General features: G+C 42.2%; 1 protein-coding gene across 1 annotated transcript in view; it reads left to right on the top strand.

The window, feature by feature from the left end:
• Positions 1-45: 45 nt before the first annotated feature.
• UTRN (utrophin) overlaps positions 46-16,300 on the top strand; it is a 344,257-nt gene continuing 328,002 nt past the window's right edge. The window contains exons 1-2 of the mRNA XM_014879021.2: positions 46-184; positions 1,053-1,210. Of these exons, the coding sequence (XP_014734507.1) occupies positions 1,132-1,210 (79 nt within the window). The 5' untranslated portion in view covers positions 46-184; positions 1,053-1,131. The remainder of the gene's footprint in view (positions 185-1,052; positions 1,211-16,300) is intronic.

Here is a 16,300-nt window from a genome sequence, read left to right as displayed (position 1 = left end):
CGGGCCGCGAGGGGCGGGGAAGAAAGGGGAGGAGAACCGGGAGGACGGACGGCGGCAGCTCGTACAGAAAGTTGTGGGTCCGCCAGCGCAGCGCCGCGGGAGTCGCTGCCGGGGGACGGGGAGCGAGGAGGAGCTGGGCTGCGCCGTGGGGCAGCGCGGCCGTCTCCGCCGCCGTGCCCGAGGGGTGAGTGGCGCCCAAGGAGAGTTGCTGTCGGCGGCTGCCCCGGCAGCTCTGGGAGCGAGGCAGCTCGCGGGGAGGCGGCGGCACCGGGAGGGGCTCGGCGGGGAAAGTTTGTTCCCTATCTCCGGTAACATCGCGGGGCGGGAGGCAGTGCCCGCGGCGGGCGCACCTGCGGGCGGGACGGAGCTGCCGCGAGGAGCGGCTCCGCCGTAGGGGTGCCGGAGGGTGGCGGCGCCGCTGCTGCGGCCGCGCACCCCGCGGGGAGGAGGTGCCGGCACGCCCGGCCGGCTGCCGGGTCAAAATCCCCGCCGGGAGAGTGGGGGCGGCGGCCGCGCTGCCGGGGCGGCCGGGCGGGGGCGGCCGTGCCCGGGGCCTGCCCCGCCGAGCTCCGCTTTCCCCGGCCGGGAGAGGGGCTGCGTGGCTTCTCCCACACGTGGCTGTCGCCCCCTGGGCCAGCCGGGGCAGCGCCTGTCTGCCCCCCTTTGCCGCTGGCACACACAGCGGAGCTCCCTGGCCGTGCCGCCCCCCGAGCGGGGCTGTCCCGCTCGGTGCCAGCCTGGTGGCGGTGGTGTCGCGGCAAGGGCTGTGTCCTGCCCCTCTGGGGGTCACGGCTGGGCACGGGGCGCGCTGTCGCCCAAGGGTGAGTGAAGCTTGGCTTTCGCAGGTGAGGATTCAGCTGTGCTGCTGCATCTTTAGGGCTATCCCACTTTTTAAATGCCACCGTAAGGCGTCCCGCGGCAGGGGCACAGCGAGTGGCTGCCCCGCGACTCGCCTGGGCATGGCCAGCAAGCCTCGGTCCCTCCCATCGCACGCGGAGTCGCACCTGGCGAAGCCCCTGGAGTTATCGTGTCTTTCTGCTCCTGTGCTGTAGGTGCTGAGCCGTGGCCCTCCATGGGAGACTTCTCCCGACGGATTTAGGCTCCGCCCGTGGCACAGCGCAGCCCACGAGCATGGCCCGTGTCTCCGAGCCGGAGGAAGGACCTGGCGGGGGACACAGCGAGTTCAGCGACATTATCAAGTCCAGATCAGGTAAACTGTTGAGGGGAGCGGTGTTTTCCTCTTTTCTCCTCTACTCACAGCTGCTGACAAGCTCACATTTTTAAACAGCACCTTTGTCCAGCTGGTTTTTTGGGTATGTGTTAGTAGTACAGCGAGTGATTGAGGCTGTTCATGCAGCTGCCCTACTGTTACTAAGTAATAGTAACTGTAGGTCTCAGGGTTTGTTTTGTTTTGTGTTTTTTTGTCAGTATTAGTCAAGTTTGTTTGTTTGGGATCCACCTCTGGCATCATAATTACCTCTACTTTTGTAAATAGCCATGTGCTTAAAGTGCTCTTATGCAACCTAGTGTTAGTAGCTTTCGTGTTTATTCTCAGACGCTGAAAATGGCAACTGTGGCTGCAACACTGTACCTCCTGGAAGTGCATCGTAGTAGTACTCATGCAGTAAATTAATGTGCTTCCTCCTTAATGTAAAACAGTTGTCTAAGGCTACTCACTCAGGCATTTCCTCTAGCAAAACATTCGTGTAACAGATCTGAAGGTTATTGTGAAAATGTGGATTTTGTTTAGTTGTAGTGTGTTGGAGTCTCTTGAGTCTCTGATGGATGTTGAGGTCGGTAATGTGGTACTGTCACTTTAGCAGGTGGAAAACAGAGTTTTTGGAGGGACAGCTGTGAGTTGTTTAAACCTTGGTAGAAATCTCTGCCCCATTCAGAGACTGGATGCTCGTCCTCAGCCTCACAGGCTCCCTATTCTTTCTTACATGCAAAATGCTCCTGTTATAAAAAGATTTTCTGTGATAGCTAGCAAACCCAGCCATGGGTTCTTTGGTTGTTTTTATTTTTATTTTTTTTTATTTTCCACATATAAAAACTGTGTAGGTCTTCAATTGGTTGTGATTTGATATGTCAGATTACAGAGGATGTGGGTTTGATCTGGATCCCTTTAGTGTTTGAATAGTTTGTTTCTTACACCTTTGCCGAGTCTTCCTCTTCTGGAAGAGCAGTTTATGAAACAGATTCTTGTAGGTTTTTCATCTTGAATTCTGTAGTGTTGGTTTGTTTTCTGCTGTTACTCTGGAACCTCTGGACATAACTTCATTTAGTTGTAACTGTGTAGTCAGTATCTTTATGGAGATAGATACATACATGTATACAAACTGTAAGCTATCCCACAAGCTAAGTACTACAGTTTTATAAGATGTGTGATTTAAAATGGATGTACTGGAGGTTTTTCATGAATGAAGAAATTGTACAGTAAGTTCTGTTGTCTTGGGTAAAGCAGATGATTGTAAATTTCCTGTTATAACCACTTTCAATTTCTTCAGTGTGAATGAGAAAATGCAGTAAATTCAAATACAAGGCTAAAAGACTTGCGCACTAAATTAAAAATAGTGATGACTGGCATTAAATAATTTTTTCTAAATATTGTGCTGGTTTGGATCTGGATGTGTGATTTCTTTAAAGAAATTACTGTACTACTGTAGCTCAGAGCTGAACCATTCGCCACAAGTAAATCTGTGGGAGGGTTTTCCTAATGAAAGGACTGAAGTTTCCTGAAGCATAAGTGACAGCAAATTAAAGGCTAGTTGTCAGGACTAAGAAGATATTTTAATTTTCCTAGATATTTTGGAAAGAGAATGCTAATTTTGATACTTAGAAAGGAAAACTGAGGTTTTTTTTGCTGTGAAGATATTTCTAGAATGAAATGCTCTTCAGTCTATATGACTTGAAATACAGTACAAGTGTCATAAACTTATTTGGGGTAGCTAAGGCATCTTTATGGCATTTAAGGCTCAAGAGATCAGAAAAAGGCAATAATTGGCTGTTACAGAATATAGGCTGTTCTGTTTCTTGCTGCTGTGTAAGTTCTTAGCGCCAGTGATGTGGGAAGTCTCTCTTGACACTGGTTAGGGAGCATTTGCAAATGTGCATTTAATATTTTCACTGAATAAATAAAATACAAAAAAACAGAGGGTGAAAAGCTCTCTAAGTGATGTAATATGTGATCGAGTGATTTAATATGTCATAATATTTTTTTAGTGTGTATTATTCCTATGCATTTTTAAACAAGCACTCTGAAAACAGTTTGCTCTATTATTGTAAATAAAAGAAGATAGATGTATAATGGCCTGTGTAAAAATCACTTTCTCAGTGCTCTCCTGGGAAATTGTGTGTCTATTTCAATGTTTGTCTTCATCTTTTCTGAATAGATCACCGAGCTGTCAGGATATTGTGGTTATTTAAAACCATTCGTATTCTCGAAGTGATATTTAAGATCTATGGCCAGGTCTTTTTGTGTTGTTTTTCTTGTAACAAGTTGGAAGAAAATTATAATATGAAATGCCAGAATCTCTCTGGGTCAGACCTTAACAAAGAGTGGTACTAGTAAAAATGTTTCTAAATATTTGGATACAAATGTAATCTGTAGTCTTTAGTAGCCTGTCAACTGAATGTGTTGTCTTTTTTTGTAGTCATTGCTGCTTCAGTTATCTTGCTTCATAAAACTATGAAGCAGCTTAAAGCCATAAACGTGGCACTGTCAATACAGGCAGTGTGCTGGTTATTGAGCTTTGATCTGAAGTCACTCTTACGAGACTGTATTAAGACACAAAAAGTTTTACACTTGCTCAGGGCTGTGTGGGGCTCATCTATGCTTGTTTTTATTAGCAGAACAAGCTATGTAAATTTTTCTTAGGCTTGTAATTGGGAAGCTACCAATGTGCCACATGAAGGATTTCAGAGAACTGCAGAAAATTAAGATTTCTCTATAGACCGATCAAAAGAAATTAACAGGATTTCCATTTGTCACTTAAAAAAAAAAAAAAAGGGGGGTGTACTCATAGGATTTCACAGATGGGAAAAAGTAATTTTGCAAGTATCTCATCTTTTCTTTCCTCTAAACTAAGAGGATGAAGGATAAAACACTTTGAATGGGCATCTCTGTATGTTATTGATTATATTGGAAACACTTTTTCCTTCAGTGGTCAGCAAAGAAACTTTAAATGAATGTGCTATAGTCTGTTACAAGTGATAAGTGCTTGATTTTTTTCCAGAGCAGAGATTTTCTATGTCCTTAATATCACTTCTGTTACTTGTGATGAAAGAAAAAAGACTTTTCTGTTGTCCAGTTTGCATTTATTGTTTTCTGCTTGAGATATGGCTCCTCTTTGATTAAGTAATCTGTTAGTACTGATCTACATGTAGCTACAAGTTATCTTTGAAGAGACCTCTTCTGCACTTAGAATAGTATTTGATGGTGACCAAAGCTGCCTATAAAATAACTTTTAGTTATTGGGTTTATAAAGGAACCTGTTTTTTTGTTCTCAGACCAATGATATGTTTTTCTCCCTTCCTTCTGCACCAGTGGTGGATGCCAATGGCTGAGTGGTGTTTAATGGGTAGGATACTTGTTCCTGGATGGTTATGCTAGGTTTATATATTTATAATTGATATTATTTAACATTATTAGCCTGTGCTATGCCTGGGTGTTTGTATAATGACTTGCTATGGAAAAGCAGTTTTCCTTTTTATTAACTTTCTTGTAGTATGAAGTAAGGTATAAGTACCTGATTTATATCTTTGAAAGGCATCTTGTGCAGATAGGTGAACTTTTTTCATTGAAATAGCTTTCGGGAAGGAATGCTGTGGGATGATTGCCTTGCAGTGGTGAAAACAGTGCTGTCATCACAGGCTTGAAAAACAGATGAGTCTTTGCTATGATTAATTATGGAAAAAAGACAAACTCACTTAAAATCTGTCATGGTAGCTTGGAATGGTAATACATAATTAAACAGTAAGACATAGCAGGAAAAACATTTTTAGAAGATTGCACCTCTGGTGCATTTTAAGATACGAGCTCTCTCTAAATTGAGGGGAAGTTAATTCTCCTCAAATATATTTGAGTGAAAGACCTCTGAGAAATTGTAACATAGTTTTGGACTTTTGAGGCAAGGCTTATTCTAAGAAGTGCTACTGTTTTCTGTCTGTCTCCTTGCCCCCTGAAGCAACAGTTACTTGGCTAGCAGCCCCCTTGCTCCTAGGGAGCTCCTGGGACATCCTTGCCCCATGAGGCCACTTGTTGCCTTTGGAACCAGTTCCTTTAGTTGTGTCTCTCGCTGCCAGATAACTACAGGCCAAATGTTCTGCTTCTTCTTTTCCATTTTGGCTCTACTGGTGTGAAACTGTCAGGAGTTGTCATAGTTGCAGGTGGACCCTTAGGATTCTGTCAAATGGGTGCAGAGTTTGTGTAGCCAGATTTGCACTGTGTGAACTCTTCAGGGACATTTGTGCAGTGTGTGGATAGGGTGTTAAAGATGAGTGACAAATTTGCTCTCCTTGTTTCTAGCCACTGAAATGACTTTTTAAAGACTAAGCCTTTGGGTTGCTGTAGCCTGGCTCCTTTCTGTCAACTCTATCACTTCCTTTTCTTGGGCTGTGTGGTGGGGACAGATCAGATGTTGCAGTGAAGACAGTTCTAGGGTATTACCTAGCATTTATGAAATGACAGATATAGAAGTACCAGGCTGGTTTCTTCTAGCATCTTGATTGGTAGGTGAAAAAATAACATATGCCACTCTGTGTGTTTGAAGCACGACTCTGCCTTGGAATAGAAATTAAGGCTCCTCAGGGAGGGGGAAAAAAACAACCCAAAACCCAAACCATAAAAGCAGCCCATTGATTTGCGCATGCTCTGCCAGGAAAGGAGGACGTAACTCAGATCAAGAGCTGCTATGTGAGGCACTGTGTGTAGTGTGTTAAATGTTTCTAAAGAGGTCTAAAAGCTGGTGTGGGGAGGGGCTGCTGCTGTGGGAACCCCTCACTGATGAGGATTCTGTGGAGGAAGAGTGAGAGGTGAGAGGCAAACTAGGGGCAATGTGGAGCTACTTCCTATGCCTTCCCCAATGCCCTTTGAAGCTCTGTCCCCTGTTCTCCCCTCAGGTCTGGGGAAAGAAGGAAGACTCTCATATAGTAGCATAAAAATTTTATCATGTGCAAAGAAATTCTTAAAGCTTACAGCATTGGGCAGCTTAGCAAAGAATTAGCTGGGCTGTGTTAACACTTTTCAGTAACTGCTCCTAATTTTAATTTTCCCCCATACTGTTTCTCCTAGAAGAGTCGCTTGTCCATGGTGTGTGTTGGGGTTGACTCTTGTGAGCAGGGAGAAGTAGGGAAGTATTGTTTTTAAAATATTTTGAATACAAGTAAGGAATAGGTACATCAATGTAGGTGTGGAAGGGGAAGAGCATGTGGGCTTGAGCTTAACTGTTCCAGGACAGTGTAGCTGTTCTGCTGCCAGGTAGCAGCGTGAATTGGTGTGCTCAGAGCCTGCATGATCTGCTTTTCAAGTGTTGCATGGTATTCCTCCTTCAAAGGAAAATGCACAGTTAGAAAAGCACATCTGAATCCACTTATTTTGGGAACTGAGGCACTCCTAGCATGAAGTTTTGGAGAACTGCATTTATTTGGATGCCTTAATAACAGTCTGAAGAATTAATAACGGGGTTTAAACATTGTGAGGTGGGAGGGAGGAGTTTCATTGTCTGACTCCTTATTGTGTTGATGAAAGAATAAGTTATAGTGCCCTGTACCTTGTTTTGTCTTTCTCCCCTCCCCCAGTGCATTCTGGGGATGCAGCTGAGCTGTAATTTCAGAAAGTGACAGTATATTCTCAGAAGAAAGCTGAGAGTTTTACAGGTAGCAACAAAAATGACAGTCTAAGGAAATAGAACAGCCCGTTGGAACCTGTGGGTTTAACAGAAGCAATGGTAAGGCTCTGTTGCAAGCTTTAGTTTTGGGAATGAGGCTAGGAGCTACTGATTTGTAAATACACCAAGCTGCAAACATGGGCCATTGAGAAGGAGGAATCAAACTACCATTTATTTATTTGGATATGATGTCTCTGAGCCTTTTCTTTGAAAAGATGTCCACCTGGTACTGCCTTGGGGAGAATAAAAAGAGAAAATTTGATTATTTGGCCTAAGTTTGACTCAGCCCTGAGTGAAACAAAAAAAAAAAAGAGAAATTAACTGAAATCCAAACACTTGCAGTTATATTTTGATGTCAAAATATCTGTGGGACCAGCAGATAGGGGCTGTAACAGACCCACTGCCCCTGATTCCAGGTGCATATCCTAACAGTTGAGATACACTGACATGGCTGTAGATGGTACTTGCAGAGACTGGGCCTGAGCTGGGAGCTGATTGTCAATGGGAGGCTGCTGGAAGAAGGTCAGCTGTAACAGAGGGTGTGGGCAGTTCCACTTCCTAAAGCCAAGGGAGGGGCTGAGTTTGGGTGTGTTTTGGGCTGCGTCTTCCCTATGGTGGTCTGAGCAGCTCTGGATGAGAGGTGCAGCCATGCAGAGGAGGCTGATTATCAGTGTGTGTATCTACGCATCTATAGCTGTGGCAGTGACTTTGTGAAGGCTTCTTTCATAAATATGTAACCTAAAAATGTAATTTAATAAAGAGTATTCATTAATCTGTTGAGTGCATGGGACAGATGTGTTATCAAACATGTTGAGATGCCAGAGAGGAATAACCTGACAGTTATGCAGCTTAATCATAGTTCCTCTTGTAAGGAGGCAGCTCCTGTGCTGGAGGAGCATTCTCTAGTAGCCTAGCATCTTTTCAGGTGCATGGGTCTTCTGCTGGATATGGAAGAAGTGGTGAAGAGCTGGTGAATCTCTGTCTGGTGGGAGATGGTGACTGTGTTTCAGTAAAAGATCAACTTCTATCTCAAAAACACAGGACACATGATGGGAGGAAAGGATCTGGCTACATAACAGATTAGATATCATACATATTCTTAAGGTTATTTTGATGATCTGTATAGGGAATGTACAGCAGTACTTTTCAGCCATGAATTGATCATGAGGTTCTTTTCTGGATTTCAACATCACCTTGTTATAAACCAGGAAGGACCCACCATCCAAAAACGGAAAGATTTTGTCGTGGAATTAGACAAACATATGAGGACAGTCAATGGCTTATGTATTTAGCTGTGGAGAAACATACAATTAAGCCATGAAAGGACATGCTTTGATGGGTCTGTGTAATTCATTCCACAAATAACTTGTTTGTTCCCATGTACTCTGCTTTTACTTCCTAGCATTGAAATGCATTTTTTTGCTGCCCCCCCACCCCCGCCCCGTTTAGATCATGGCAGAGGACCAAAGATGGAATATGCTCCTAAAATGTTATGTTGCAAATTATTGATCAGAGAAAAGTGATATGATGGGTAAGTTCTGAAATGTTTTGCTAGCTATTTTTGTTCTTAATTTACCACATTATCCTGGATGAGCAAAGAGCAGCAGTCTGTGCATGAATAAAAAATGAGGATTTATTTATGGGAGCACACTGGGAAAAGAGCATAGCCTTTTGGTTTCTATGTTGTTTTAATAGTTATATTATAAAATATGATTGTATCAACAGAAGAGAATAAATAAAGTAGTAGTTAAATGCCAACAGACCAAAGCCATTCTATTGCTTCTTTCCAGGCTTTTACTTCTGTTATAGCTTTATAATGAACAACAGCTATGGTCAGCATAAATTGTTTCCAGAAAGAGTTCATCACCCTTATTTTCCTGGTTTCTACATGTACATCTTGTTCTTGGATGAGACTTCTTGTAGAAATTCACAGGAACATATTGTGTTAACGCCGTGCATCTTTCAGCTTCCACAGTCTTTCATCAAGAAAGTCTGGTGGTGTCCTTCTGAATATAGTTTTGTTCTCTCTGGAATCGTGATGTGTAATTGCTTTGCTCTGAGTGCTTTTTCTCTACGCTTGGGGATTTTTCTCTTGGATCTGGCTGTTGTGCCCAATTTAGATCTTGTTGGTTTGATTTACTGAGTTTTTTAAAAAAGATTCTTAACTTAGTTAACATGCTTTTCATTTAGAGTAGAGTTTATTAAGTTTAATCAGAGAGTTATTAAAGTATTCACTCTGGTCTTTGTACCCAAAAAATACATTTACACATTTTATAATCTGTGCAGAGGAGTACTCTGACAGTGTCACTTGCACGGTGCCAGGTACTTGCTGGTGAGGATGCTGTGTTTCAGCGGATGCTGAGATTGGGAGCATTGAGCTAATTCAGGACAAAAGGACATTTTTAAAGAAACGCCCACCCTCATCCCTGCCAGCCACTCTTCTAGTTTCACCAGACATTTGAGGATATATTATTGTGAAACATACTTTTAGAAGATAACATTATCTTGATAGGACAAGTTAAATGTTGACAATTGTAGTAATGTAGAAGTGGTTTTATACTTAAGTGCACAATCAGCATGTTCAAAATGGAAAAGGAGAAAGGGAAGGGAAGAGTTCAAATGGAGTTTTGTCCTTTGTCAGAAATCATACCATCCTGTGTTGGGATTAATTTGTGTTTTGAAGGCCATTGAAACCAAGTTCAAGTTCATTATTTGTCCTTTGAATGTTAACTGGAAGTTCCATGTTTACAGGAGAATCAGTTCTGAAAGAAAGGAGATTGAAAGAACTCTGCTATTCATAATTTTAGTGAAGTGTTTTGTGATGTCCATAGATGTTCAGGCTCCTAACTGGATGTTCTGTACTGCTTCCTTCAGATCCCTGTTGCTCTCTTCTTTCCCCTTTCCGGTGAAGAGCAACACGTGAAACATAGAGGTATAAATTTTTGCAAGTATACTCCGGTGTTTGCAAGAAGCTTCCAATGCCCAGGTGCATCATACCACTACTTGGAAAACTTGTTTCCATGTATGTGCTTTTCTTATATTTTCTTATCAAACAAAAAAAACCTAGATCAGTCAAGACTTAGAGGGCTGTTGAGATGCAGGGATAGAGTGACTGCTGCATCAGCCACAGTGGTGTCTGTTACTTCTCAGTCCTCCTGCTGAGCCTCTCCTTGAATGACACGGCTGCAGAGTTTGGACAAAGGCCTTTTTATGCCAAAAGGATTAATGTACTGCCTTCATCTTTCTTACACATCATGGCAGGAGGAAGCATGAGAATATGCTATGAAATCTCAGGACTGAATTCTTGGTGTCTTTATGTAGATACTTCTCTGGAGAGAAGTGAGACATGGACCTGAGAAACTAAATTTTAGATTTTTTTTTTAAATCTAAAGTAACCCTTTAGAAAGGTTTTAATTTAGGCTGTAGTGAAGTGGTTGCTAAAACTTGGGAAACTTGAAGATGATAAATTCCATGTAAACTGTGTTTTGTTGCTCATATTTTAGGAGGGAAAATAATTTCTATACTAGATCATGAAGATTGTCTTCCAAATATTTGAGTTATCAATTTCCTGAGACCTTCTCTACTTGTAATCTGGTTTTCTGTCACTACATGGTATGTAACTTCCCCTTCTCAGCAGACAGTGTTAAATATTTCATCATTGGTAAAAGATAGTAGTTACTTTGCTTACATAGTGACTAACAGTATTGGGTGTGTACATCTCCTTGAAGAAAACAGAGACAGACTGTACCTTTTCTGACTTTGAAAAACAAGCAGACTAAGTAATCAAAACCCTCCAAATTCTGATTTACAAGATAAGTTATTTTTGAGCAAGGTGCTCAACAGCGTTGTAGTGTGACAGCTCTTTGTGTGTTGTAGGGTACCATATCTAAATAAAGGAAGTGTGTTCACTGAAGCATTTTTGCTTCCCTTAGGTAAGGGTGTGTGCAATAGGATAAAAGAGCAATGCCTAGCCTTGCAAAATGGGTTGCTTTTGGAGGGTGATTAACCCTTGCTAGTTTGAGACTCCTTCTCCCTCTTGGAGAAACAGGGAAATTAATGCTAGGAAAGCAGTGGTGAAGGTGGGATTTCATGGTCAGACATGTCTAAGGGCATCAAGTTGGACAGTGTCTTGGTGGTAACATGCCTTTTTAATGTGTCGCACAGTATAAATTACAGTCCCCAAAATAGATGTAACAAACTGGAAAGGTGTGTACTGGACTGAAGCAAAGTCTGTGCTCATCCATCTCCTTTTAGCACTAGTGGTGGTCTACTATTACTTATGAGACTGGGATATTTTACTTCTTAGATTGATACTCCATTTAACCAAGATTAAATATACTAGCCTGCTCTCTGTCTGAGTCTATAAACTTGCCTCAATGTATATAGCTGGTTTGGCTGGCAGAATCTGGGCTTGCAAGAAGATGCTTTGGAGCATTTAACTGCATTTAAAATATGGGATCTTAAGTCTCATGAGATGCCTGTATTAGAAAAGTTTTGTGGTACATACAATCCAGGGGTGCATGTAAAATATGAACATAGAATACAGCATAGAATGGCCAGCCAGGCTAATTTACAGCCAGGGTGACTCTGTGCTTGCTGGAGAGTGATTTATTATTATTTGTCTTGTCTCTGGGGATGACTTGTGACTGAATGGATAATATTTAAAAATAGATGTCCTGTTCAATTCCAAGTATAAAGATAATAATTTTTGAACATGATATGCAGTTAAAAATAATTATCCAAAATAAACTAAAAAGCCCTAAGCCTTTCTTTCTGAAAAACATACTTGTGTTCTTTCCAGAAGTTTCTTTTTTTGTGTTGCGTGCATGTTCTGCTACTTCCTTTACCTTGTTCAACTTTTCATGGTTTTTCTCCCACTTGAAGGAAGACTGTGGTGATTGATTCAGTGTGTGTTGCAGAGTATATGGAGAAACTTTTTTATTTTTTTCCCTCTTGCCGTCATGAGCAAGGTATGAGGGAAGGGTAAAGGGATGAATGTGGCAGTGCTGGTTCCCACTGCCCTGGGACATGTCCTGATGTGTGGCAGGGCTGTGTGCTGACACCTGGGGCCCTCTGTGCTTCTGTTTTTCAGGCAGTGTCTCCTCTGTGCTGTGAACAGAAGGCAATTAGAGACAGTCTGAAAATCTAGTGAAACAGGTGGAAAATGTCATACTTTTTTTTGGTTGCTGGACTCTGTTGCTGCCTTGGCTTCACCTTCCTGTCCTGGCAGGTATTTGCAGGGAAAAAAGGAATCCTCAAGGATTTAGCTACTGTTTTAGATCATTTTCACAGAAGATAACTCCAGTGAAGGTCAGGATTGTTTGCAGAGCTATGCCTGTGACTATTTATACAGTGAAGACTCGGTGGAAGATGAACTGAAGGCAGTAATTACTGAGGAGAGACTTGGGAGCCTGGTGCTCCCAGAGCAGCTCAGTGGGGAAGGAGCCCTTAGCTATGGTAGTGGGAACACGAAGAGCTGAGGGATTTTAAGGCATCTTCCCCGTAGGTTATTGGATCAGTTGGTTTGTCACCACGGTGGAGCCGTGTGCTGGCGCAGACAGATTGCATGGCTGTCAGCATCTGCCTGCTGTGCAAACACCTGGTTCCTGGCCTGGCCCCCTGCCCCTGAACACTGTGAAAAATGCACATCAAAAGGGGTCACCTTTTCCAAAAACTGGCTGGGGGCACATTTGGAGTGGTACCTGTCTTTCCTGCCACTGCCTTGTAATTAGAGCCCTCATGCCAGCTTGTCACTCTTGACAAGTTTCTGTCACTGTTCAAATTTTCAAAGGGTTCAAACCACTGACCATTCCATTGGGCACTTGACTTCAGTGTAGGATGAGTTGGGGCCCATTCCTGATGTATTGCACAGAGAGAAGGTGTACCAGGAAGTGAGGAAGGGGCCAGAGAGCATGGAGGGCATTTTGTAGTAAATTAGGGAAGTCCCAGAACCTTCTGGGCCAGGTGTTTGTGTTTGTATGTGTTTCTGCACTGGTCAATGGTCATGTCCAAAGCTGTAGGCCAAAAAGAGGAATTTACTGGTGGACTTGGCAGTGCTTGTTTAGTGGTTGGGCACTATGATCTTAGAGGTCTCTTCCAACATAAATGATTGTCTAATTCTGGAAAACTTGTTGCTAAAAGATGCTGGTCTAAGTGGAAGAGCAGGCTTGCAGTAAGTCTTGATTCCCACCCCTCCTTCCGGAGAAAGACATTGTAAGGACATTAAGAGCTAGACAAAAGGAGCATTGCTTTTCTTTTTATTTTCCAAAATGAGACAACCACAACAAACCCCTCAATTGCCTATATTAACAATCATCCATCCCCCAGCCCTGGCGATGGTTGCAAGGATGTAGTGTCACCCTGATAAACAGCCATTGTGTTGCAAGGGGTCTGGCTGGCACAGAGGGAAAGTTTTGATACATTTGTTTTAACAAAAACCTATTGCAGGAAAGAGATGTCATTGCTGTAGTTGACTACCTGAGATGAGATAATGGCCGTGATACTTTTGTTTGTGTCAGAGTCCAAATAGATGAGATGCTTAGAAAGGAGGAGAGCTTAGGGCTGTATATAAAGGGAAGTATGTCACCACATAGATAATGATGGACCCTTTGGTAAAAGATGGAGTCCATGTTTGACTGGAGGAAATGTGGGAGATATGTATGGGGAGCTGTTTCCTTGGTTTGCCTGGTGCAAAAGTGGGTGCTGTGATGCAGGGTATGAACAGTCCAGAGAGTGCTAGCTCAGATATGGTGGTGCTCTGGCATCTGACATTGAGGCAACAAGTATGCTTAGAGGGGCATTATGTAGGGTTATCCTGGTTAAATATCTTCTAGCTTTATGATCTCTCTGTTGCATTCGTTCATATCCTGAAGTGAACGATGTGGCATGCTGTGGTTGGCCTATTTGAGGTCTGGGTCTTGATTACTTCCTGGGTGAGGTTGCTATCCTTGGTGTTCCCAAATTCCCACAGGAATCTCATGCTATGTGCATTGTGTCAGTAAGTGCAGCTCTGCCACGAAGAATTCGAGTGTGGTACTTCTGCTCCAGGGCACTTTCACATTGCAGGAGCTCTTGCATTTTGCAGCTACTTTAATGTTGCTCTTACTGCTTCACTTGGTGCTACACCTAAATTAGAGGTTATTGGGTTAGGTTAGGGATCACTCTAGCATGTAATGCCCCCTTCTGAGGCAGATAAATTTTCTTAAGTAGGAATTAGGATAGAAGAGGAAGAGGAGCATATACTACCTGGTGGATCCCATAGCTTGTGGCTTTATGTATTAAGAATATAATTAAATGCTAATTTATTTTCCTGTGCTGTGGACAAAATATCACATGTGATGTAGAGGCTTCTTTGTCTATTAACTGGGCAGGGTGCCTTTAGCACTGAGAAACCTAGTGTGAAAGCTGTCAGGGGTCTTAAAAGCCCTGGCCTGTTGTAGGCATGCCAAATTTGATTTTACTCTGTCTCTTTGCAATACAGTGTTTAAAAGGTCTTGTGCTGTTGTATTCATCCTTAAAAGATTCAGCGTCCTTAGTGTAGCGTTGATTAAGTTTTGTTTCAGGATTAAGTCTGTGATTGGCAGTAGAGTCCTCTCTGAAATAGTCCAGATCTGTTGAATGACCTTAAGAGGAAATTTGGAGCTGGCTAGGAAAAATTAGTTCATGTTGTTTAATGTATTCAGTGGAGAATTTAGTTCTAGGGTGATTTGGCCAGAAAGAAAATGAAATCTGTCTAAATTTGCTGCTGCTTCTTGCCCTGTAAATACTGATGCATTCTTTCTTCCACGGTGCTTCCATGCTGCTGTTGGGCAGAGGAAGCTGGGATGGAGCAGAAACCATTAGTCAGGTGGTAAAAATGGACTGTGTCTATATAATGTTCAAATAAAGTGCTAAGAAAAATGAAGACCGCTTAGAAATGTTTTGCTGATTAATTTATATTCCATGCTAATTTTCATATCATTTTGTTATAACTTCTTATTTTGGCCCTGCATTTTCTGGCTTTAGCTTGTATTTGTCTCCATGTAGTAAAAATAGTTGGAAGTGTAATGTTCAGTTGAACTCAGTTTTGCTGCTTGGGGAAAGAAGGAAGGGGTTAAAGAACATGAGTACTTGGGATACACTGCAATGCTGAAAGATGGTAATGTACTATAGTGATCATCTGAAACAAAAATTTATGTGACCTAGAGAAGTGCAATCTGATTATGAAAGTATTCTGCATAATTTGTGTGGGTATGGTAAGGAAGAGAGAAATTGTGAAATGAATTAAAACTTTAAAGTTGTTTCCTTCAGTTGGAAAAGTCTGTCTTCTTATGGATTTGGGTCCTTATGCTCCCTAATCTGATAATTTCTTTTCCTTCATACTAAAATGCACACAAGTGTTTTTCTCCAAGTGATGGGGGGGGGGGGAGGGGGGGAGGGGCAGAAAGCAGAAAAAGGGGTTTGGTTCTTCCTAAGATATTACATGTGCCTGGTATTCTCATTTGTTATAAGGTTCCTTTCATATTCTTCCAGCACTCAGAGAGGACCCTAACTTGCTGTCTTATTAAAAATCTCTTCTGCTGCCAAAAAACCGTAAAAATGTAGAAGTTGGAGATTCAACTCTCATCTACAATACAATGGAAAAAAGGAAATGGTATGTTCTTGGCACTCCCAAATTTAGCAGAGCCAAAAGGTTATCATCTGACAGACTAGATGAATGGTAATTAAGATAACTGGTGTTACTGGAAGTCTTTAAAAAGCAATTAGATTAATTATGTTTGATCTTGGTGAGAATCTGTGGCTGTGAGTTGGATTTTGGTCTGGATCTATTATCTGGGATGCAGTGTGGTGTAAGTAGGGGAAAAGTAATGTGTGTCAATTGTGTGAGACTTTTTTTTTTTTAACTGCTTTGATCTGTATGGTGGTATACTTCATAGGAGCTGTATTTTTTCCCCTTTCTTTTTATCCCTCTCTTTTTTAGACAAATAAACTGAACTCAGTTCAGTTTGGAATCTGCAAGGTATCACAAAAGCCTTTTTGGAAAGGCTGACAATTTGTAAAATCAAATTTCAGTGAAAATTGGTATATGATCTAGAGCTTGCACCTTCTGTGTAAGGTGGATATAGTTAAGAGTTATAGACCCTATTTTGCAGACAATTACTTTTAGACTTAAGTATTGAAACAATGCAAAAAATAGGAACACAAGGGGATTTCTGGTTAAATTACTATTTTTAAGCTAAGGCATCCTTGAAGTATCTTAATCAAGGAGAACCAGATACAGGTTTCACTACATAAAGAATTCCTTCCTTAACAGTCTTTAGACATTTCCACCACCCTCCTCCAGTCCTGCAGGGCTTGGAATGGTGAGAGTACAGCTGAGGAATGGGTGAGTCAGTTAGATCATGTCTTCCAGAATCATCCAGCTTGTTATAAAT

The sequence above is a fragment of the Sturnus vulgaris genome, chromosome 3 (genome assembly GCF_052056855.1).
Source record: "Sturnus vulgaris isolate bStuVul1 chromosome 3, bStuVul1.hap1, whole genome shotgun sequence".
Classification (NCBI taxonomy): domain Eukaryota; kingdom Metazoa; phylum Chordata; class Aves; order Passeriformes; family Sturnidae; genus Sturnus; species Sturnus vulgaris.
This window is presented reverse-complemented; position numbering and strand designations above follow the sequence as displayed.